At 38.3% G+C, this 24800-nt stretch overlaps 2 protein-coding genes across 3 annotated transcripts in view; one reads left to right on the forward strand and one right to left on the reverse strand.

The window, feature by feature from the left end:
* Positions 1-9260, forward strand: CLN5 (CLN5 intracellular trafficking protein). Its single transcript, XM_082602393.1, is given in 5 exon segments — positions 1-381; positions 383-555; positions 3770-3935; positions 4483-4708; positions 6978-9260. Coding segments are annotated over 5 exon segments (1443 nt in total). The 5' UTR covers positions 1-15; the 3' UTR covers positions 7490-9260.
* The window catches only part of FBXL3 (F-box and leucine rich repeat protein 3), a 26003-nt gene continuing 7024 nt past the window's right edge, over positions 5822-24800 (reverse strand). Inside the window, exons 3-7 of one of the 2 annotated variants that reach the window (XM_082602395.1) lie at positions 23770-23892; positions 20399-20570; positions 13891-14161; positions 10801-10854; positions 5822-6637 (exon numbers count right to left, since the gene is read on the reverse strand). In XM_082602395.1, the coding sequence (XP_082458521.1) occupies positions 10839-10854; positions 13891-14161; positions 20399-20570; positions 23770-23892 (582 nt within the window). In that variant the 3' untranslated portion in view covers positions 5822-6637; positions 10801-10838. Of the gene's footprint in view, positions 6638-10800; positions 10855-11633; positions 14162-20398; positions 20571-23769; positions 23893-24800 lie in introns of those variants that run through there. The other variant, XM_082602394.1, reaches the window with a different exon arrangement.

Consider the following 24800-nt stretch of genomic DNA (forward strand, 5'->3'; position numbering starts at 1 on the left):
CCTTTAAACTGAGACATGAGGCCAAAAGAACTCGGCATTAAGAGTCAGAGAAAAACAAGGCCCACGGCCTGTTTGGGCTGCTCGGGGGAACTGGACCAAAGCGCCTTCCGGGTCGGCCAAGTCCAGAAGCCGCCCGCGCTCGGGGCACCGGACAGGAGAGGAGACGGGCCCGCGCGGAGACCCTGCGCCTCGCCCCTTAGGGCTCCGGGCGGCGTGAGGAGGACCGAGTCGCCGGGAGGGGCGCGCCGGGCAGGGGGCGGAGCCGCCGGCGGACAGTCGCCCGGGTCCCGGATTCGCTTGAGGGCGCGGCTCTACGCATGCTCGGCTCGCCGGCCCTCCGCCGTCGTGGGGCGCGGGAGGGGCAAGCAGCGGGAACCGCCTCATGGCGCAGGCGGGGAGAGCTGGTCCGGGGGCCTGGGGGCGGCGGTGCGCGGGCGGGGATGCGGCTCCGGTCTGCGCGCCTTGGCGCTGGGCCTCCGCGCTGCTCTGGCTGGCGACGGCGGCAGCGGCGGCGGCGAGCGGCCCCTCCCGGCGCCAGTGGCCGGTGCCCTACAAGTGAGTGCGCGGGCGCGGCGGGGCGGGAGTTCGCGCGCGCGGCCGAAGTTCGCGGGTCAAAGGCGGGGGGGTCGGGGAGGGGATTGTGTCCCGGTCGCGCAGTTGTGCGGGGGCGGCGCTCGGCGACCCTGAGGGCGCGGCGTTGAATGAAGTAGAGAGCTGTTGAGTCGCGGCTGTTTGCTGCGCGCCGCCCTGGGGTCACCTCCTCCCGGGACCCTTGAGCCATTTACGAGATGACCTAGACTCAGGGCTGCCCCGAATCGTGGATGAAAACGGAGTAATGTTATTTCGTCGCGTGACTGTCGGATACAAGTCGCTGACACTTCGAATAGTTTTGGGAGACCTTTAATATCGCATTTATTACTGTGTCATGCCCTCTCATTTAGTTATCTTGAGTGCATAACATTTGCGCGTCAAGTGTCCAGTTTACCCAGCTTGCCTGGGTTTGCCTGGGACTTCCCGTTTTTAGCACTAGAAGTCCGGCGACCCGGGAATCCACTCGCCCCCTCGGTTGGCGACCTCGTTTGTCCACTGTCTTTAGCCTGGAGGTAGGACGCTGGTCATAAGCTGAGGACAGGGAGACTGCAGATATGCGAAGCATATTTGAGCCTTTGAACTAGAAGAGTATTTACATGGCCTAATTGTCAGAGATGGCTAAGCAGAGAGAAGGAAAGAAAACATGGTGTCAACATCAGGCAGGAGAAGGGCCAGCAGCTTTTGAAAATGCACAACTATTTTGGATGACGAAATAGTGAGTTGGGAGACAGGATAACCTAGGGGTCGCGAGTGAGTTCTGGGCTCCGACCACTGCGGATCAAGTCAGGCTCCACCATCACTAGCTGTGTGATCTTGGGAAAGTTGCTCAGTATCTCAGTGTCCACATGTCCTGAGTCAAAAAGTAGGAACAGTAGTTACTTCAGGTTTGTTGGGGGGATTAAATCTAGTAAATGCTAGCCGGCTATTTTCAAACCTGAATACAGTATTGGTGTATTCTGCTCACTAAATGGCTCGCAGTACTTCCTTGTTTTGCTTGATATACATGAAAAGAGAAATTTGAGTTTGAAGCTGGTTTTCTTGAAAGTGTTAATAAAATGTTCAAAAGAAGTAAAAATTTAATATTCAATAAAACAAGGAAGAGATTGGAAATCCAAAACTACTTGATTTAAGGACAAGATATTGACTATGACTTCTTATGTTTCTTTAAAAGTTTGAAGTGTTAAGTACATGCCTTCATCTAATCCCCATCATAAAATTTTAACTTTATTAAGTTCACACTTAAATCATACTTTTGAAATTACCTTTGACCTAAAATAGATTTTGCTGTGGGTAAGTGAAACCTATATGTAGTTGCCCATTTGCTTAAACCAGGTAAGCACCTATAAAACAGTTAAGTATATCCAAGACTCGTAAGCTTTTAGGAGAGGTTGTCAATATTTTTGTCTAAATAAAGTTTTTTTTTTGGCTGTACCGCAGGGCTTGCGGGATCTTAGTTCCCTGACCAGGGATTGAACCCAGGCCAAGGCAGTGCAAGCACCGAATCCTAACCACTAGACCACCAGGGAACTCCCTAAATCAAGATTTTAACTCTTTAAATTAGAATAGACATTTTTGTTGATGTGTTAGGACTGTAAAGCAATAGATTGGGCTAGAACCTGAGGGAATCTAGGATTCTTAGAGGCTAGATAGAGGAAGCTGATTTCTCTTTCATCTTTCTCTCCAGTGGAAGGTGTGTAGTGAGTGTCTGCTGATCTGAAATCACCACAGTCCCCGCTCCCCGGTCCTACTGCCTTGGCCTTCTCAGGCTGCTTTCTCTCTTGTATTATTGCCCTGAGCTCCTCACTGACCTCTCAGCCTTAATTTGGCCTTTCTCCCCGCCCTTTTCTAATTCATAAAGTGAGGCTTATTTAGAGCAAATTCAGTTATATCACGTCTGCTACTTCAGATCCTTTCATTGATCTCCCTCCCGGGCTCAGCCCTCCCCAGCTGTGGCACTCTAGAGGGTGTCCTTCACATTGTCCAGACATACCTCTCGTTTTATTGCACTTCTCAGATACCGCATTTTTTACCAACTGAAGATTTGTGGCAACCTTGTGTGGTCAGATGGTAGTTAGCATTTTTTAGCAGTAAAGTATTTTTTAATTGAGGTACATACAATATGTTGGGTTTTTAAAGACATAATACTATTGCACGCTGAATAGACCACGGTATGTTGTAAACATAACTTTTATATGCACTGGGAAACTAAAAAGCTCGGGTGACTCCCTTCCCTTTACAGCGTCATCCGACGTATCGTGGTGGTCTGGAAGCGACCCACGCTGTCTCCGAGGTGCACCTGAATTAGGGCGAAGTGACAGTCCCTGCCTCCCTCTCCTCTCACCGCTGCTGCCTTGAAGCCTGAACTCCAGTCTTCCTTACCCACTTGAGACTCTTCCAGCGTGTCATGCTTGTCTTAGAGTATTTAGTGTTTTGTTTCCTTTTCCGTACTGACTTCCTAAAGTATTTTAAAAACCTAGGCTAGGCCTTCATCTCTTCCTTTGCCTCCTTACCCCCAGCCATCCCGCAGCAGGTAAAAATGATTTCTCCCTCTTTTGCACCCTCAGGACTTTGTGTATTTATTTCTTTGTAAGCACTCACCATGCTGCGCTTCATCGCTTGTTTAATGTCTTAGCAGCCCTCCCCCAGAGCTCCTGGAGGGGAGGAACAGCATTTTAACTTTTGTTTCCCTCCTTTCTAGTATAGTTGTAGATCCTCAGTAATATTGGTTGAAGGGGATGTCGGCTAATCCTCAAGAAAATAGAAAATGTGTTCTATTTAATTATGATTATCTTTGAATAATCTTAACATATGGATTGTTTGGGAAGTTCAATATCATTTGAAAGCTATTCCTTTATTCAGTAAATATCTGTCTACTAAATAAGATGTGGGGCTATAAACATTTTCACATGTGGTCCCTGTCTTCAGAATTCTCACAATGGGAGCGGGGAACCAGGAAGCATGCAATTATCAGGGCTTTCAATGTATCATTTGCTATTAAAGACATCATTGGAGTTTGTTCACAGGATAACTTATAAAATGTATATTTATACACTATGGCTGAGTTTTGGGTGTTTTTTCTAAAAATGTGATTGACAGTGAAATTAAAATCTGGATTCTACAATGTGCGAGAACCAAATTCCTATTAGAATCTAAGTTGATGATTTTTTTTCTTTGTCAGACGCTTTTCCTTCCGTCCAGAACCAGATCCTTACTGTCAAGCTAAATACACTTTCTGTCCCACTGGCTCCCCTATCCCAGTGATGAAGGATGATGATGTCATTGAAGTCTTTCGATTACAAGCCCCAGTGTGGGAATTTAAATATGGAGACCTCCTGGGACACTTGGTAAGGCTGCATCTTGATCTTATAGCTGGTTAATTAAGTGATTTGATTAAGTGGATTTGAGGGAATAATCTCTATTCAGTCACTAGTTTTAGATTATGTTTATTGGTGTTCCTCTTAGCGAATTTTAAATAAGTAGTCCAAAAAAAATCAGGTTTTATGAGCCTGACAATAATCAATGCAATTGCTTTAATCCATTTTAATATTATGAATCCAAACGCAATTCCTGTACCCAGATCCTGGAAAGAAGGAAAGGAGGAGGCCCCGAGCAAGGGGCAAGGCAGGTGGGAATCACTTCTTCATATCCAGTTCCTATTGTGCACACTTTTCCTAGGTTAGCTCACCATTTAAGCCTCTCATCACCTGAGAGGTACACAGACTTCCTTCCTGAGTCTGGGGCATGGAGGCTCCTCAACGTGAGAATAGCAACAGGGAAGGCGAATAACTGGTCTACTCTATATGCAGTTGTGGTATCGCACTTTCTCCCATCTGGCTCCTGAACCAGTGGTTATGTCACAGATGCTTTGATACATGTATGATCTTTACACAGAAAATTATGCACGATGCCATTGGATTCAGGAGTACTTTAACTGGAAAGAACTACACAATGGAATGGTATGAACTTTTCCAGCTTGGAAACTGCACATTTCCCCATCTCCGACCTGAAATGAATGCCCCTTTCTGGTGTAATCAAGGAGCTGCCTGCTTTTTTGAAGGAATTGATGATATTCACTGGAAGGAAAATGGGACGTTAGTTCTAGTAGCAACCATATCAGGTAAGTTTCAAAAATATGGCAGCATTTGATGATTGTATCAATATCCAAAAATGACAGAAATTACTTTCATTGAGGCTTCTCAGTAATGGTCTACTCGTCAGAGGTCAACTTATAAAATATACTTCTGGAATCACTAACCTTTGATCCAAACTATTACTCATGCAAAACTTCACCTTATTTACAGATTATCTTTTCTATTTTCATAATAAAAATAAATGATATAAAGCTGTACAATTAAGTTGGACTTTCTAAATAAAATAATAGAGGTAAATCTCTATTTTAGAGGTGACCACCAGTTTGTTCTCTGTATCTGTGGGTCTGTTTCTGTTTTGTTTGTTCATTTGTTTTATTTTTTAGATTCTGCATACCATATGAAATCATATGGTAATTTGCCTTTCTCTGTCTGACTTACTAAACATAATATCCTCTAGGTCCATCCATGTTGTCACAAATGGCAAGATATCATTCTTTTTTATGGCTGAATAATATTCCATTGTATGTACATGCCACATTTTCCTTATTCATTCATCCCTCGATGGAAACTTGGGTTATTTCCATGTCTTGGCTATTGTAAATAATGCTGCAGGAAACTTAGGCGTGCTTATATCTTTTCAAGTTAGTGTTTTCTCTTCCTTTGGATAAATGCCCAGGAGTGGAATTGCTGGATCATATGGTAGTTCTATGTTTAATTTTTTGAGGAACCTCCATACTGTTCTCCATAGTGGCTGCACCAATTTACATTCCCATCAATAGTGCATGAGGGTTCCCTTTTCTCCACACCCTCAACAACACTTGTTATTTGGTGTCTTTTTGATGATGGCCATAATGACAGGTGTGAGGTAATATCTCATTGTGGTTTTGATTTGCAGAATTGTGTCTTTTAAATGTAATCTGGGAATCTTTTAACTATATATCATGCTGTTTTCTATCTTTCTTCCTATTTTCTAATTGATGTGCCCCAAACCATCCAACAATATGAAAGTCCATTTCTCTTTTAGCAATGCTCAGTGTGGTAAATAGCTATCCTTCTTTCATTCCAGGCCAGTTCACATCTCTCCTTTCTCCATTTCCACCTACCTCATTATCCACAAAATCTTCCTTCTGACATCAAAGTATGATCATATGAACAAGTGTGATCACTATTTTCTGTAGAAGAGTTTGCAATATGCTGGTACTTAAGTCTTGTAAGTTATCCATCTGCCTTGTGATTAATCCTGTTCGTTGACCTTTCTTCACATTACAGAGTAGGGTTTTGAAGCGTTCTTTCTCTTCATTACAAGCACTGGCTTTTCAAAGTTGAAGAACACTAAGAACAGTATCCCCAGCTCTAAGAAAACAGGATTTATATTATTTCACCATTTTAATACCATACAATTGATAAAAGCAGCCACTCTGTTCATTCTGTAGGGCTTGAAATATTGATTTTATGGACTCAAGTTGGAATAACCTAAGAAAGATTCACACACAGTGACAAAGTGAAATGTTGGGGCCATGCTGTTTTAGGCCCAGATGTGGTTGCAACCATGCAGAGTATTTTGTTAATATTTGGAGAGATTCCTCTGGTCTGGTACAAGGTGGTAAGAGAGAGTGTTAGCCATCCTGGAGTCTGTATAATCCATGAACTTGGTCAAAAACATTTCCAGTTTAGTTGATTCACTGGAAGAATTTGTGTAGTGGGTAGAAAGGTTGTAAGCAGTAGCCACAGTACAGGGAGCAAAGGGAGATAGCAGATATTCAGGGTGAATGGGGCACGGTGCTTCCTTCTCAAGTAGCTGTTCCTCAGGGCAGCCATTCATACCTTGCTTTGCACAGAAAAGCTTTGTTTCACCCTCCTCAGTTCTTCTTACACTGTCTTTGCCTCATTCACTTTTTCCTCTTCCACAATTTTTCCCTTGCTTCTTTTTTCTCTTTTGCCTCTGAATCCAAGATCTGTTGAGTGGAGTAGAGAAAGAGGGCTTTGGCACATGTACAATTAGCTTCTGACTGTAGCTTAAATGATTATAGAATTTGTATGTAAGACTCCTCTTTATATACCTATTATATCTACTGTTGAGTTCAGAAATACCTTGTGCCTTGAAAAATGGAACAGAAATTGGCTGAGCTTGGATTCCTTTTGTGAGATGCAGGTTTGGAAATTCAAAAACTGTTGTTTAATCATGTAGTCATGGCCTTGATCTGGTTAGAGCATTTTACTTAAAACTAACATGATTAGCTTTGATGTTCACATAGTGTTGTTCTTTGTTTTTTTTGTTCGTTTGTTTTTAACTAGGAGACATATTTAACAAAATGGCAAAGTGGGTAAAACAGGACAATGAAACAGGGATTTATTATGAGACATGGACTGTCCAAGCCAGCCCAGAAGAAGGGGCAGAGACGTGGTTTGAATCCTACGACTGTTCCAAATTTGTGTTAAGGATGTATAAGAAGTTGGCTGAACTTGGAGCGGACTTCAAGAAGACAGAAACCAACTATACAAGAATATTTCTTTACAGTGGAGAACCTACTTACTTGGGAAATGAAACATCTGTTTTTGGGCCAACAGGAAACAAGACTCTTGCTTTAGCCATAAAAAGATTTTATTACCCTTTCAAACCACATTTGTCAACTAAAGAGTTTCTTTTGAGTTTCTTGCAAATTTTTGATGCCGTGATTATACACAGACAGTTCTATTTGTTTTATAATTTTGAATATTGGTTTTTACCTATGAAATTCCCTTTTATTAAAATAACATATGAAGAAATCCCTTTACCTAACAGAAACAGAACACTCTCTGGTTTATAAAACCTTAATTCTACTGCTTTTTTTTTCTACTAGCACATCAGTTTTTCAGGGAGTGGTTTTACATGTGTGGATTTCTTAGGCCTTTCTTCCTTGGGACAGAAAGGTAAAATATACAGGGGCAGAATTGCTGCATAATAATATCTCGGGAATTTTTTTGGAAAGAAGATGAAAACGCTTATTGTGTTGGCCAAAGTTGAAACCATTAGGTGATCTTGATTTCAATCTCCAAGGCTTTGTTAATATGGAGAATTATATCATATCATCAGATATACAGGATCTTTGGACTCAGAATGTGAAATTGTGGATATGCTGTGCCAAAACTTTAAAAATACTGTCAGTGACTTTGTCATGGTGGGAGCTACTTTTTGCAGATATGGTAGTTACACTTTTTCATTTAGGTACTTTCTGGTAGTTTTGACTGACTTTACAGCCTTTGTAACTTATACAGCTAGTCCTAGTAGTTTGATTTCCTTCTATTCACTTAACGAGTAATTTGGGGGCTTCCCTGGTGGCGCAGTGGTTGAGAGTCCGCCTGCTGATGCAGGGGACACGGGTTCGTGCCCCGGTCCGGGAGGACCCCACATGCCATGGAGCGGCTGGGACCGTGAGCCGTGGCCGCTGACCCTGCGCGTCCGGAGCCTGTGCTCCGCAATGGGAGAGGCCACAACAGTGAGAGGCCCATGTACCGCAAAAAAAAAAAAAAAGTAATTTGGACACCACAGCTAGAGTGGTCATGCTTCCAGATGTGGTAAAATCAGTGATAAAGAGCACACATTTCTGGCTAGCATTTTAGAACTAGCCAGTAACTGGTATTTTGTGATTTAAGCAACTTATCATTTCCAAACCTTAGTTTCCTTATCTCGAAAATGATTCATCTGTCATGACTGTCGTAAAGACTGAAGCCATGTATAGTTTGGCCTAGTAAGTTATCACAGTAAGTAGTAACTATAACGATTGATCAAAGAACAAACTGCATTGATCTTGCCTAATGTGGTTTACATGCCACCCTTTCCTGGTTTTGTAATAATCACCTAGACTTTGAGCTGGCAGCATAGTGCTTCTGTGGTTCTTCACACACATGGAACATGGAAGTATCTGACTGCAGGTACATCTGGGTGAACAGGTACCCTTTAACTAACTCCTTCACTGCTTCACAGTCCCTCCGCCGCCCACTTAAAGCTGCCAGCAGTGGAAGAAGGTACACTTCCCAGAGAGAGGGCAGGTTTTTGTCAAGGATCTCCAAGTAGCCATGCTTCCATTAGGGCCACCAAACAAGGTTTCAAGGTCCTTTAAGTGTCTGATAACTGAACACCTTGTTTCTATTCATGGAAAAAATACCTACCAGTCAGGAAAATGATGAGGCAGAGATCAGAGAAAACTATCTGTATTTAATATGTAAATGTACCAATTCTATCCAGTTTCTGCCCACATTTGAGTGCCTCCTAAGAGGTTAGTACATTGAGTTCTCATAAAAAGCTTAAGCGTAGGTACTCTACGTGATTCAAATGAGTAAACTGAGACTTAGAAAGGTTACGTGACCTTTCCACAGCTACCCACCTAGTGGTAATGGAGCTTCATTCTGAACCAAGTTCTGCTGACTGACTGGGATGCACCATCAAGCAGGTTTTTCAGCGTTGCATCAGACCAGTGCCTGGACCATAAGTTACTAACACGCATATGTTCTGGTCTGTGAGGAGGAACTGTTAAAGCAACTTGTTGGACTAATTTTGTTTCTGTTGAATCTAATTTAAAAAAAAACCGGGGGCTTGTACTTTGCTTTTATTTCATTTGTCTAGGAATTCATTATTGTCTTCAAAACTACAGGCACTAAAACGCAGTCTAAAAATAAAAACCCAGCCCTTCAGCACAGATAGCGTAAGCGCTGCACCATTATGATGATGCCTGCTGCACAGAGGATGTCTCACCCTCGAGCACAGGGAGAACTGGCTTTCACTGCCTACAGTTCAGCCTTGTCTACTCATGTTAATAGCGCCAAACATTCCTGATTACTTTAGCCTCTTTAACCTACTGTTGTCTTCGGAATATGTCACAAGAAAACTTGGATCTTTGCACTAGCACCATCTAGTGGCTAAAATCGGGCAATGTCAACCTCTACGGATTCTCAGGAAAATTGCTCTGGAAAAAGTGTTTTGGATTTCCAGAACTGCATTGGGGTAACAAGCAGAAACTCCTATGCCAAGTTTGTATTAACTGTAAATCACAGAACTTGGTTCCACGGCAACAACAAATGAGGACATCCGTACATGGAACTTGAATATTAAAGCAAGAATCTACTAGTTACATTAAAAAGCATTCATGATTTTCCACTGTTCCTAAGAATACTGATAAGTGAAGAAAGTCTACTGAGAATTTGACATACAGACTCAGGATACTATAACAGAGTGTGTAGCATTCATATAAGTAAGTACTTCTTAAGAATTTATCAAACCTGTCAACAAGTTGAGGTAGGGCTTTGAAGCAGAGATGATTCAGGAAAAAGCTTTTAAAATGGTAGCTGGAAAACCAAAACACAAGCCAGGCAGGAATTTGCCAATTAAATTTTGCTGTCCTTTGAACTTCTATATAACTAACTTAAATGTGATTTCTGTTTTTCTCGTTAAGTTGTAAAGGTATAAAATTTCCTCTACAAGAAACCATTAGTTGAAGTCTAAGTTATATTAGGGCTTTAGAATAATCTTATTAATAACTTATTAATTCTGGCTCCATATTAGGTAAGTATACCCACAGTGTGTCATCAGTTGTAGGTACAGGAAAATTAGGCAAAAGGTGAAAATAACTCAAACTGTAAATATTTGGAACCCTCAATCAATACTGGCTCCTTATTAGAAATCAGAAAAATAAATAAAAATTTAAAATCTTATGAAGTTGGGCTTCCCTGGTGGCGCAGTAGTTGGGGGTCAGCCTGCCGATGCGGGAGATACCGGTTCGTGCCCCGGTCCGGGAAGATTCCACATGCCGCGGAGCGGCTGGACCCGTGAACCATGGCCGCTGGGCCTGCGCGTCCGGAGCCTGTGCTCCGCAACGGGAGAGGCCACAACAGCGAGAGGCCCACGTACAGCAAAAAAAAAAAAAAAAATCTTAAGAAGTCTCATCCAGTTTTATAATCTGCTCTGGTGGCACTTAACGAATTCCCTAAGACTATTTCCTTTAAGAAGACGACCTTTTTTTTTTTTAGAAGAAATTGTTGGTATGTTACAAAAACAGCAACGTTCCCAAATCCCACACACGCTTTTCCCCTCACAGCAAATGAGTTGGCCAAAGTTTGTTTCCAGCATCTTCCTCGTGTTTACCTTTTATTGTCCAAATAGCATCCTGCTTCTTAAACCTTCTACATTTTCTCTCCCCTATTTAAAACAAGATAGCATGTTAATCATATATTCTTTTACTGGACTGATTATTCTAAGGATAAGCTCTTAATTCACTTTGGAGTAAAAGGCTTTGTGTTTTTATATATCATATGATATGTCCTTTTTTTTAAAGGAAAGTTGGGTATCACCAAGTAGGTAAAATTTTTCTGGCTGCTTGGTAACATTTAAAAACCAGCCCCACAGATAAACTGAGCTGGAATTTGTGCAAAGATTGTGCCCAACTGTGTATGGGGTAGAGATTACAGCTTATTAAAGGACCTAGTTCAGGCCTGAGCCTTCTTCATACCAACCCTTGCCTTCTAAGCTTTTCCATAAATATAAAAAATTCTCCTTTGATTGCAATAAATTGACTTAATCTTTAGTCATGCCTTTTTACTGATAATATTGTTAATAAAATAGCCCAGATTAACATTACCAAGGTAAACTGAAGTTATTTTATGGAAGCTGGAGATGGAAAATAATTTCAGTAGTTTAAAAACTATTCTGATTGTATGGATTTATATAAAGGTGTTTCTCTCTAAAAATGCTAGCTGGTTTCAAGGATCCTAAGAATTCCATTCCTAAACAATCTGTTTTTTAAATTCTTATTCTAAATGTCTAATCTTGTATCTCAAAAAAACCACTCTATCATAAGTATTTAATATTAAACATTACATCCATCAGATATGGATTTGAAACTATAAATCTGTAAGTTTAACTTGTTTTAAAATCAAATAAGTACATTTGCTAGGGTAGTTTTAAAAAATAATACAACAGCATTTATAACTATCTTTATTCTAAAACTGATAAAAGCATTTAACATATACTTTACAGTATAAACAAGTGCTATGCATTTTGCTTAAGAAGTGACTTGAAGTTTTTCAAGCATTATATAATTCAATTTGTACAGAAAGTAAATTTCCAAATAAAGCTTTGGTTAGTAGAACTGATTACATACTGTCAAATCCATTTTCCAAAGTTGTTCAAAGAAAAAAGCTTCATCCACTAACAGGTATTTCTTGTACAAAGTTTTTCACTGTTTATAAGAGGGAGGAATATTACAATAATTGCTTTTGATTTCCATGTCTGAACCAGCCTTTTTTCTTCTCATTTATATGCGCTCAGAATACCATCACTTTTGAAAGCATAAATTATGCAGAAAATCACCTTTTTACTTGATTCTTAGGAAGGTAATGTATTTTAAAAATAGATTAGATCCGTAAGACTGTTAGCTTCCATATCTACCAAGATGCTTTCTAAGTTTCAAGCACTAATACATCCCACTGGGGGTAAATCACTTCTAATTTCCCTTAGGAGGGTAATATCTACTAGCACTAGTGCTCAGAATCAAGTTCATATAATATCTAAAAAAACCTAAATATAGCCCCAAACTTAATATCTTTACAGTTTCTACAATGTACGGATTACCTTTATTCATATGAAAGTAATAAAAATGCTGCCTAACTTAAATAATATAAAATATCAGTTTAACCAGATTAACTATCACAAAACTGCAGACATTTTTCTATTAAAATTTTCCAGTCCACTGAGCAATATTTACTCAAAAATATGATTATTAACTTAAATATATGCTCTTTTAAATTTACTGTTTATGCTGAACTGTACATTGGTGTTTTATGATTTTTGAAAATTCTACTTACATAACTATATAGTTCCAAAATGTAAAAAGAAGCCATCACTAAAATTCACTGGAGACTAATATTCTTTCATGGAAACAATTTATAAACATTTTAAAGTTCTACCTTTAATTATTTCAATTTGGCTTTTTAAAATAGATAAAACTTCTCATTTAAATTATTGTGTAATACTTCAAAACTAGTTTAAACAAAGATAAACCCAAGAAGAACTAGTAAAAGCATTCCTTACTTTACATATGATGCCCCAAGTGCCACATACATAGTAATGTATCACAGAAAAGAATTTATATACTTTAGCAGATTATAGAGCAATCCTAAAAGTTCATACAAAGCTAAACACTGCCTCCCTTTTATTCCACTCATTTTCTTTTAATTTAATCTTGGCTCTATTTATTATCTTTCTACAATAACCACTGTGTGACATTTATCTGTTTTTCTAAGTGTTCCAATTAACTGTATATACTTCTTTAAACAGCTTTGTAACATTTTAGAACATTGAACCAAACTTTTTCATTAGATACAATACATCCTACATTTTTCTCACAAAATGCTCACTTTCCTGAGCTATATTAAACACCTTAGAACAGGTGTATGTATAACTGAAGACCCTAAAATGTCAAGTTTACATTTTTTAAAAATGCATAGAGAACATAACATTTTGGAAAACCTATTAGTACTCACTTATTAGATATTACAATATATATGTTTTGTTTCCTTCAGACTGTAAAATGCTTAATCTTTATTACTTTCAGATCTGAATCACTTTTTTAATTTTTTGAGATTTAACTGCTATTAGGCTAAAGAAGTACATGAACTTTTCTGACCAAAACTGGTCCATGAGTCTTCCAAAAAACAATCCTTATATACTCAATGAAGATATCAAATTTCTGTGCCACAAAATAGTAGAATTATATCAGACCTACAGGAAATAAACTTTTATTATAATATAATATGCTTAAAATTAAGGTGCTATTATTCATCATGCCCTGTGTCATCTGGTCTTTACCAAGTGGGCATCATGTCTGGAAACCACACTCTACCAAGATGCTTAGACACTTCCCAGTGAATCTGCTCCAAACTATACTTTTGGTCAGGAATTAATACTTCTTCCATAATGGATAATTGAGACAGGCGGCCACCACACATCTTCACAAACTCAACAAAGGCACTGCATGAGACTTCGCATTCCCCTAGTCCGACAGCCGACAGATTTTTGCAACGCTCTGCAATGCGAATTAACTCTTCATCAAGCGGCCGTAATCCATTAGCACACACTACTAGCTCAACTAGTCTAGGACATGTCATTCCCACACGGCCAAGCACATCTTTGCTTACCGATCTCCCAAAGTAAAGATGGGTGGCAGGTATTTCATACCGAAAGAACGGATCAAACTCCTCTTCATATAAAAAAAAATACATTACTAAGTTCACTTTGGGTGAATGTCTGATGAAAGCATCCCAGCTGCTCTTCTGAATAGCATGGAAGTGTGTCTGTCCAGGATTCTCACTGACCACGTCAATGCGCAAATGTTCTAATCGAACGTGTTTTTCAGAAGATAGAGCAAGCAGCAACTCATCGCTTAGCAAGTGGTAATTCAGGGCCAGTTCACGTAAGCCATGACACCGATCTGCCACACAAAGGACACCTTGGAAGAAAGAAGACCCAGTTATTTATAAAGTTTTCTACAAGTCCACCATCTCCAAGAATTTGATCAAGTACATGGCCTACAATAAAATTTTACGTTTCATTACCACAGAGCTATACAATTAAAATCTAGTTGTACTGACTGAACCAGCAGGAAGTCACACACATTTAAAAATCTATTACCAATTCTGTCCGTAAGAAAATGAGACCAATTCTAAATCTGATACCTTAAAAGAAATGAAGCTCACTTACCAACTCAGAAAAATCATAAATTATTCACTATCATTAAAAATATACCATGACTAAAGAAGAATTATCTCAGTAACGCAGTGTCATATTTTTTAAAAAACTGATGACTAACACTAAGTTTATAGGTTAAGCAAGAAAAATCACATAATCATTGTGACAGAGGCTAAAAGACATTTTTTTGAAATTCAAAATCTAATCTTAATGAAAAAATAAGGTAAAACCAGATAAAATATGATTTATATAACTAAATAAGACATTTGAAAAATTAGAAAAAAAACTTGCATCAAATGAGCAAAGAGTTTAACTGCTAATAATAATGTAACAAGCCTGTCAAATTTCTAAGAAAAAAATACCAAGATATCAACTAGATAGATGAATCAAAAGATAACTGCTCAATTCACATCAATGGAAATATACATTATGACTTTTTTAAACCTCTAACATTCTCAGAAAGCAATTCCTTATATGGTTCCTTATACTTCGGGCACTATGCTTCAAAACTGCCCAAAACCCCTAGCGTAGGAGGTTTTACCAAAGGTCAGTATCTGATCTCTGAAGTGGTCTAGTTTAAGAACTCTGCCCCAAAGGGACACACCCTGATACTACTTGATAAATGACCCGCTCAAACCATTTCTTTTCTGCGTTTAGAAACGAGGTTAGGAACAACAAAACAGAAAACATATTATCTACTATTTATTGTACAAGTATGATTATGTTAGGTTCTAGATATGTTATCCCACAAATACTCAAAAAAAATCTAGAAAAATAAGTGTCTTTTTTAGTTTGAAGTTGAGTCAGCTAGCTAAAGATAGCAAAGCTGGAATTCAAACAGAGACTGAGTGACTCTTAAGTGCACGTGTTCACCTACTGCCTAAGAAGCAACAAGACAGGTCACCAATAAGCCAAAGCTTTATACAGCTGTGGGAAGAGAATATAGGCAACAGAATCAATGACGTGATAAACTGCATCACCAGTATAAGAGAGTCACCAGAAGAGGGAGTAAAAGACATCTGTGCTTCACTATTCAGCCACTGCAAAACTTCTGTTCTCCACAAGGTATGGATATACTTTGAAATAAACCCTGATCATCCAAGGTAACCTGGACACATCTCTGTTCTTTGCAATCTCATAAAGCCTGATATAAAAAGAAAATAAACACATGGGAAATGGTAACCAAAGACGCAAATAAAAGAAACCTTGAGGTATCATTTAATAACTACTAAAACAGTTGTGGCAGGCATAATTCTAAAAGTTGTCCTCAAGATTCCATGCCCTAACATCCAGAACCTGTGAATGTGATAGGATGATCACTCCCATGATTTTTGTTATGCTATAGACAGCACAGTTAGCTTTAAAGTAAGATTAGCCAGGCGATCCTAATCTAATCACATGAGCCCTATACACACAGTTTTCTCTGGCTGGTTGCAGAAGAGGAAGTCAGATTCAGAGCTTCTCTAGCTAAACAGAGAAGCCCTGCTGAGCCATGCCTCTAGCTCTGACCTACAGAACTGGGATGCCAATAAATGGGTGATGGTTAAAGCTGCTAAATTTGTAGCTGTTGGTTATGCAGCAATAGAAAACACACAGTTACAAGTGCTTAAATACTTAACACGAAATAGTGACAAAGATAAAACTGGTAAACTATTACAACTCAATAATACAAACATAAGTAACCTAATTAAAACATAGGCAAAGGATCTGAATAGACATCTCTCCAAGGAAGATATATAAGTGATCAATAAGCACATGAAAAGACATTTGAGTCATCAAGAAAATACACATCAAAACCACAACAAGATACCAGTTTACATTCACTAGGATGGCTATAATCAAAAAGACAAATAAGTGTTGATGAGGATGTGAAAAAGTTGGAGCCCTCGAACACTGCTAGTGGAAACGTAAAATGATGCAGCTGCTTTGGAAAACAGTCTAGCAGTTCCTCAAATGGTTAAACAGAGTTAACTATATGATTCAGCAATTCTAATTCTTGTTATACACCCAAGAGAAATTAAAGTGTCCACACAAAAATTTGCATATACATTTTCATAGCATTATTCATAATAGTCAAAAGGTAGAAACAACCCAAATATCCATCAACTGATCAACAGAAAAATGTGGTATTATCCATAAATGGAATACTATTTGGCAATAAGAAGAAATACTGATAACGCTACAACATGGATGAACCTTGAAAACATCACATTAAGTGTAAGAAGCCAGTCACAAAGGACCACATACTGTTGCATTTACATGAAATGTCCAAAATAGGTACATCTACAGAGACAGAAAGTAGATTAGTGATTGCATAGGGCGGTTGGAATGAGGGTTTTGGGGAGTGACAACTAAGAGGTACATGGGACCTTTTGGGGATAGTAAAAGTGTTCTAAAATTCACTGTAGTGATGGATGCACTACTCTGTCAATACACTAAAAGTCAATACACTGTAAACTGTATGACATATGAATTGTATCTCAATAAAGCTGTTACAAAACTGGTACAGAAATCCATTGGTGGTGGTGTATAAACTCATACAACTCATGTTGGAAAAAAACACAGCAAGAAGCATTAAAAAAATCTAAACCCTTCGACCTAGCTCTTCCACTTCTTAATAACTTGTCCAAAAGAAGAAATTAACAGAAGCAAACTATATGCTAAAATAGTTCATTTTTTAAATCACAGCAAATAGTAGAAACAAGTTAAGTGATCAACTGTAAAAGAACTATGAGGGAAATGTTGGCCTATCAACAAGACAGAAAACTAAGTAGCTAAATGTTCATTAGTTCGGCTGATAATTAATGAGCGTCTTATATGCTAACAACTGGTGCTAGGATGGTAAAGAGTCAACAGAAACAAGACATCCTTATCCTAACAGAAGCCAGCAGATAATTAAACAAGAATGCTCTGGGAGTCACAGCAAGGAAATCAGGGAAGAATTTACAGAACTAACACAAACCTACAGAATGCAGAAGGATCAAGCTAGGGCAAAAGGCGAGTAAAGAAGCAAAGAGAATAGCATTTCTGTGCGAATTCTCAGACATGGACGAAAACACAAGCACTGTAAGAAATGAAGGGAGCTCAACATACAGTATGTAAGTAAAAGAGTATCTTAAAGGCCGAAATCCAATAGACAGGCAAGGACTAGATCATATGGGACCCTGTCAGCCTCAGTAAGGAGTTTGGATCTTACCTAAAGTATAGTGCAAAGTTTTGAAGGAAACTGGAGGGAAAAAAATCAGATTTATATGTTAGAAAGATTACTCTGGCTATACCATGGAAATCAAATTAGAGAAGAGCAAGGCTGCAAGTTAGGAAACCAGTTAAGAGGGTACTCAGAAAGATTACAGAGCTAGATTAGAGTGGACATGAAGAAAGGTAGGGTGTATTAGTTTCAGCTGCTTAAAAGAATACCACAGACTGGGTGGCTTAAACAATAAACATTTATTTCTCACAGTTCTGGAGGCTGGAAGTCCAAGATCGGGTGCCAGCAAGGTTGGGTTCTGGTGAGGGCCAGAACTCTTTCTGGCTTCTTGCTGTGTCTTCACATGGCAGAAAGAGAGATCAGATCATCGTTCCTATCCCTTCTTAGAAGGGCACTAATCCCATTTATGAGGATTTCTCCCTTATGACCTATAAATACCTCCCAACCCACTTTCAAACACTGGGGAGTAGGGCTTCAACATGTGAACTGGGGCAGTGGGTGAGGGGTGGAGGAGAACAATACAAACATTCACTAAATAGCACAGAGATTCAAAGCATGTATCAGTGATGGAGTCACTAGACCTCAGTGACTAAAGGGATGTAGAAAGTAAGGGTAGAAGAGATCAAGGATATCTGTTCGGTCCCTGACAACCAAACAAGCAGTACCATTCGCTGAGACAGTAAAAAGGGAGAAGCAAGAGATTTCAATAGGGGGAAAAGGAAGTTCATTAATCTGACGTACCAGTGAGACATTCTAGAGGCACTAAGCCATCAGCAACTCAACACATAGCTCTGGAGTTCCAGAAACACTAAACGTAGGAGGTGTTAACATATAAAATATAACTGAAGCCATTGATGAAGATGACACAGCCCAGAGTTTACAGAATAAAACAATAAAGGGCCCAGAACAGAACACAATGAAACACCAAAATTTAAGGAATGAAAAGAGAAACTAGCAAAGGAAACACAGTTGGAACAATCAGAGAGGAAGGAGGAAAATCAAGTCACTAGTGTCAAATGGTGCTTAGAGGTCCAGTAATAGACAATTGTAAGGACTATATGAAATGGGAAAAATTTTTTGATAAAAATTGAACTGAAAAACTGTTCAGTGAAGAAAAAGGCGTAGAAAATTGCCCTTAATTACAACTTAGAGAAAGAAACTATCTAAATATACAAAATATGGATAGAAAAACAATACACAAGTGTTAGAGTTTAAATTAAATCCTGTGTTTATACTCTTAAGTTAAAAAGTATTACAGGTGCTCTTTCTCTTCCCTTCCCAACAACTAATCCAAATGCCATTAAAGCTCAGTAAGACCAAGCAAGCTTATACTGTATTATGAGCATTGATATGTATATTTAATAAAAATAAACGAGCATGAGATGTACCAGGATAAAGAGAATAACGAGCTCAGTTTCACAGAGAAACCAGAGACCCAAAGCTTCTCGTACAGTGTGGTAAGTGCTACAAGCTATGTTGAGAGTGCTATGGAAACAGCAAGTGGGGCTTCTAAACCAGAGGGGAGGAGGAAGAAACTGGAACAGCTGAACTAAATTTTGAAGGCTGGACTGGAGTTAGCCAGGTGAAGAGGTAAAAACAAATTTTTTTATAGAGGCATTCTCCAAGGTACAGTGTACTGGCCACACACACATACAAAGAACTGTTGTTACATAGGGCTCAAATAAAAGCTACACGTGAGTAAAAAGCAAACAAGATTTAAGAGAGAGGTGGGGGTCAGGATACAAAGATCTTTGTACACTATGAAGTATGGACCGTACTCTCATAGGAACCTATATACGGTAGACAGTAAAACGTGACCACGCTCACATAAGGAGCTGCCAATGCCCGATCTTCTTAACTTCTATTTTATTGAGATTATCACCTTCAATGATAATCTAGAAGCGGCAGAAAAAGATAGGAAAACACTGCAACAGACCTCATCATTCCCATCACCAGACCCTCCGTGTGGGAGACATGGGAGGATAGAAAGTAATCTCCATTCAAGAGGGAATCATTTTCTTGGGGGAAGGCCAGGCTTTAGTTATGGCAAAAAGGTGGGAGGTGTTCTGTAAAGAGATCAAAACAGGTTTTCCAAAGTAACACAGCCAAATGGTTGGGAGAGATGTCAACAGTTGGAGGGCAAGTCAGGAATGAAGCAGCAGACTAACACAAAGTGTAGGTTTATAACTGCTTTATAATACAAACCATTTGGAATTTAAATGCTCTCAAAGTGAATAATCTAGTAATGCTTAGTCTATACAAGAAAAGCTGGGAAGAGCATTAATAATGCTACTCCTCCATTTGATGCACTCGGCTCTAAAACTCAACTTAGGAAAAGGACTATTTTGCAAAATGTAAGGCGATAACTTCAGCACAACTCCTCTCCCTCCACGTAGTGAGACAAAAAGCAACTGTGAGATTTCTATGACTCAAAACCTACCCTGTTAGCTCAACCACAACTAGAGAAAATTCTACTTTACCTAAAGGGCCACCTCAGGCTGACCTCGCAGTGTCCTTTCCTTTTATTTTTTTAAATTTATCCATTTTCTAGCACAGGTTGGACACAAATTGCCAAATAAAAAGATTAGAAAATAAGTTGAAAGTTAAGTGTCTACACTAGGAATGCTACAGAATTTATGCTATTGTAGTATAACAATAAAAATATTTTTATGCAATAGAGGAAATAATCATATGAACTCACCTTCAAGGTTAATGATCATGATTCTCCTTAATTTGATAAACACATCAATATATTTTACTAAAATATTACCTGGCAAAAGCCACACAAACCTGCTGGAGAGACGTGAGGACAGCTGCTCATTTTTAGCAACTTGAGTGTATCACTGTTGTTGGCCACTAGTACTTTGAGGGATGGATCATCTACTGGGGTGTCATCTATCTTAAGGGAGGACAAGGATTTGGAGTTTACAAACACAACCGTCAGTGCAGAGATAAAGTGAGACTGAAAAACAAAAAATTAAAACACTGTTTCAATTTTTACAAATGAGAATTGAGGGGTTTTCATATAATACACACATAGTTCATCTGAACCCTAATATATTTCACAACTGTTTTGGGGTAGCAGCCCCTCACTCTGCTGTGGGAATATGGTAAAAAAGAGAGGTGACTTCCCACCATCTTTGAGAACGACCTTTTTACGTGGGGGGAAAAGGATTTCAAACCTCAGGATGGGTGTCTCTGAAGCACAACAGTCATTGGTAAGTAAAAAGAGGAACTCTGGGACCCAGAATGAGAATACCTCTCAGACACTTCACATCACCTTATCTGGAAATCTTACTCCAGTGTATTATAACACTGAACTGCATTCTTTTTTGGTGATAGTAATGACCACTAAAATAGTTAATAACTATTAGCAAAATCATCAAAAATTAAAACAACAGTCAATCAACTTAGGAGCTATGAAAGACTTATTTGGAATATGGAAACTCATACAAAATTTGATTCTAAAATAATAAAAATCATAACTAAATAAAATTCCAAACTTAAAACTCCTTTAGGGACTTCCCTCATGGTCCAGTGGCTAAGACTCTGTGCTCCCAATGCAGGGGGCCCAGGTTTGATCCCAGGTCAGGGAACTAGATCCCACATGCCACAACTAAGAGTTTGCATGCCACAACTAAAGATCCTGTGTGCCGCAGCTAAGGGCTGGAGCAGCCAAATAAATAAATATTTTTTAAAATAAACCTCCTTTAAATATGCTAAATTATCTACAATTATCTATATATATACGATATTCTGTTGGACACAGAATCTGATCTAAAGACCATTGTAGGAAACCATTTCTTAACCATTGTAGGAAACAGGAATTAAAGCACAAAGTATGGGACTCTGGATCAGAGCTAATAAGCCATAACCAATGGACTCACCACAGCAGTGAAAGGGAGGGATGAGGGCAGGCTAGTAGCCAAGAAAGTACAATGAAACATTATCTTCTTGGTCACGTTCCCTAAATTACTTTTTTCCTACTGTGATTAAATAACTACTTAAATTTTGATTAAGTATCTGTTTAACAACTTAAATGTTAACATCTTTCTCCTAATATTTCCATATTAAATTCAACTATATCTGTATTAGTATATGCATGACTCCATCACTGCCTTCTTTTTCCCATTTCCCTCAGAGTTAGCTCTGGTCAAATACAGTTCTTTCACGTTCTCTTCAGTTCGCCCAGGATTTCCAAGATATAGCAATATAGGCTTTCAATATTCTACGAAAGGCGTAATAGGAAAAGAAAGAAAAACAGCATAAACATCCTAGGCCCATTTAATAAGGAAGAGTCCCAGATGCACCCATAGTTCCCAAAACCAAAATGACTGCATGTAAGTATAATGCTAGTACTAGATATGCATAATGATTATCCTGAGTAATAAAAAAGAAGGAAATTATGTTCAACATACATTTTACTATGGTATATTTTACATACTGTACTTGTCTTTTAACTATAATATGTACACAGAAAAATCAATTCAAAGTATTTCATTTCCCATATGAAGCTTGAACAAGGCACTACTATACCACATAACTCAGTGCTTCTTAGAGGGCCATGAACCATCTTAATCAGAACCACCTGGACTGCTCTTAGGAAAAGGAAATTTGGAAGGATACCCCAAATTTAGAAGTTCCTCAGATGATTCTTATGCATATTAAGTTTGAGAACCACAGTGACTGAACTCCTATACTTAGAACCTTAAAATGTTGACATGAACAGACTCTTGCTGATTTCCCTTATGTTACACATGAGGAAAACAATTTATCTCAAATGTACATATTTAATGAACCCTTTAAAAAATCAATTAAGACTTTGAAATCAACTGGTGATACATTTGTTACTGATATTCCATTGAACAACCTGGGTTATAATATAAATTCAATTTAGTAATACAGACGTACCTCGGAGATACTGCAGGAATTGGTTCCAGACTACCACAATAAAGAGACTGTTACAATAAAGCTAGTCACACAAGTTTTCTAGTTTCCCAGTTCATATAAAAGTAATGTTCACACTACACTGTAGTCTATTAAGTATGCAATAGCATTATATTTAAAAACACAATGCATGTACATTAAAAAATACTTTATTGCTAAAATATGCTAATCATCACCTGAGGCTTCAGCAAGTTGTCATCTTTTTGCAATAGTAACATCAAAGATCACTGATCACCATAACAAGTAAAACAATAATGAAAAAGTCTGAAATATTCCAAGAATTACCAAAATGTGACACAGAGACAAGAAGTGAGCAAATGCTGTTGGAAAAATGGTGCCAAGTGACTTGCCTGACACTCCACAAACCTTCAATTTGTAAAAAATGCATTATTTGTGAAGTGCTGAAATAAAGTGAAGTGCAATAAAAGGAGGTATATTTCTTTCTGAATCATCCTAGTAAATTACATGATTAGGTGTTTAAAGGGGTGTCTATATTTTAGTTTGTGGCATATTCTGATAAAATCTTACAGATTACTGCTGGATACTAACCTAACTGAACATGAGCTGACATACACAGGGATTTTATCAGTTGCCTTTCTAAAAATGCACACTTCATATTTTTCTATTTTAAGAGAATAGTTATTAGAGAAAGAGACTATGTCGAATTACACGCAGGATCATGTTAGAACATATATATGAATATAAAATTTATATAAATGTAAATTTCACCAAAAAAAAGTTTTAAGTCTGTAAATTAATCTAAGCTGTACTTACACTAACTCTGCTCAAGAACAAATCTTTACACACTTACCAGAAGATTTTCTAAGCGAGCTCTAGCTGCTCTTAATACTGGCACTGTCTACTTTTCTTTGATTATAATCTCACCAATCTGCTCTGAAAGTCCAAAAGGGAGCATCTGTATGTCTCTTTTTTTCTAATACGTTTATTTCTCAGTTTTACTTAGTCTCTTTCAGTGCTTCTTATAGAATCCTCTGCAAATTCACTCACTCTTTAATATTACCCATAAAGAAACACAAAGTTTAAAAAAACGGAAAAGTACTCTAAAAAAAAATCATAATACTTAACATTCTAAATAGTAACTGGTTTTCCATTTTACATACCACTTTTCTTACATTCTCATTATCAGTACAAGAAATGGGTAGGGTTTCACTGGATTTCTCAGTAAAAGCTAATAAAACAAAACCAGCAGATACCTTTGGTAAATCCATAAAGCTTGGCCGAGCAGTTGAAATAAGTCCAAGTGTCTTTAAAGAGCAATTCACAAGCTGTGATAATATATCACAAGCTGCTTCAGCTGATTCTTTGCTGCTGTCCACCTAGGAAAAGAAAACGTCCTTTACACATGAATATGGTCACATTTCTCCGTGCATATTTTAACTTTACAAAAGCAAGAAATAGTTATTAGTTTATTGCATTATAATTTAAAGAATATTTATCCTTTCAATCATCTACCCTCACATACAATGTCAACCTTCTCTGAATCTCCCTGAAAGATTGTAAGGGCAACTGTCAAGACTTAACTTTCACTATGATAAGATATCTATTTAATGTTAAAAAGACCTGGCTTTTAAGTTGATTTATTGCGAACGGACTATATAACCTAATGGTAATATGAACTTACAATCTTTGAAAAATAATTATATATTTGGCAGTGGATCAGATCATACATGTAAATACAGTGGCTACGGTACAAATGCTTCAAAACAAACTGAATGAGTATTTACTCAGAAGGTTCTAGTGAATCACAACCTGGGATTTACCATTAATGTTAATTGAAAGATGAATGTGAAGTAAAATAAGGGTGTCCAACTAGTCAAGCATGAAAATCTGAACCAAATGAGAAGTGGCTGCTCCCATTCACTCTTTTGCATAGACATTTCCTGGGGGAAGGGAAATATGGCCAAAAAACTCCTTAAGGATATAAGAAGGAGCTCTTCTATTAAAAAGGAAGCTGTTCCCTGGGCTAAAAAGCATCTTAGAGTAGTTAAAAGTAATATTCCTTTAATTTCCAGATTGATGTACATTACCTTAACCCAAAAATGTCCTGAAGAGCTCGTTGTAAAACTGATATACCAATTTACATTACACAGTTTCAGAACTATTTTCAATCCCACCCTTTGGCTAAGTTTCTCTACACCAGCGGTTCTTTTGAGAACTGCTGTGCTTCTGGACCAGCAGCATCAGCTGGGGACTTGTTAGAAATGCACATTCTCACGCCCAATCC

Source organism: Mesoplodon mirus, assembly GCF_964341445.2.
Source record: "Mesoplodon mirus genome assembly, chromosome: 17".
Classification (NCBI taxonomy): Eukaryota; Metazoa; Chordata; class Mammalia; order Artiodactyla; family Ziphiidae; genus Mesoplodon; species Mesoplodon mirus.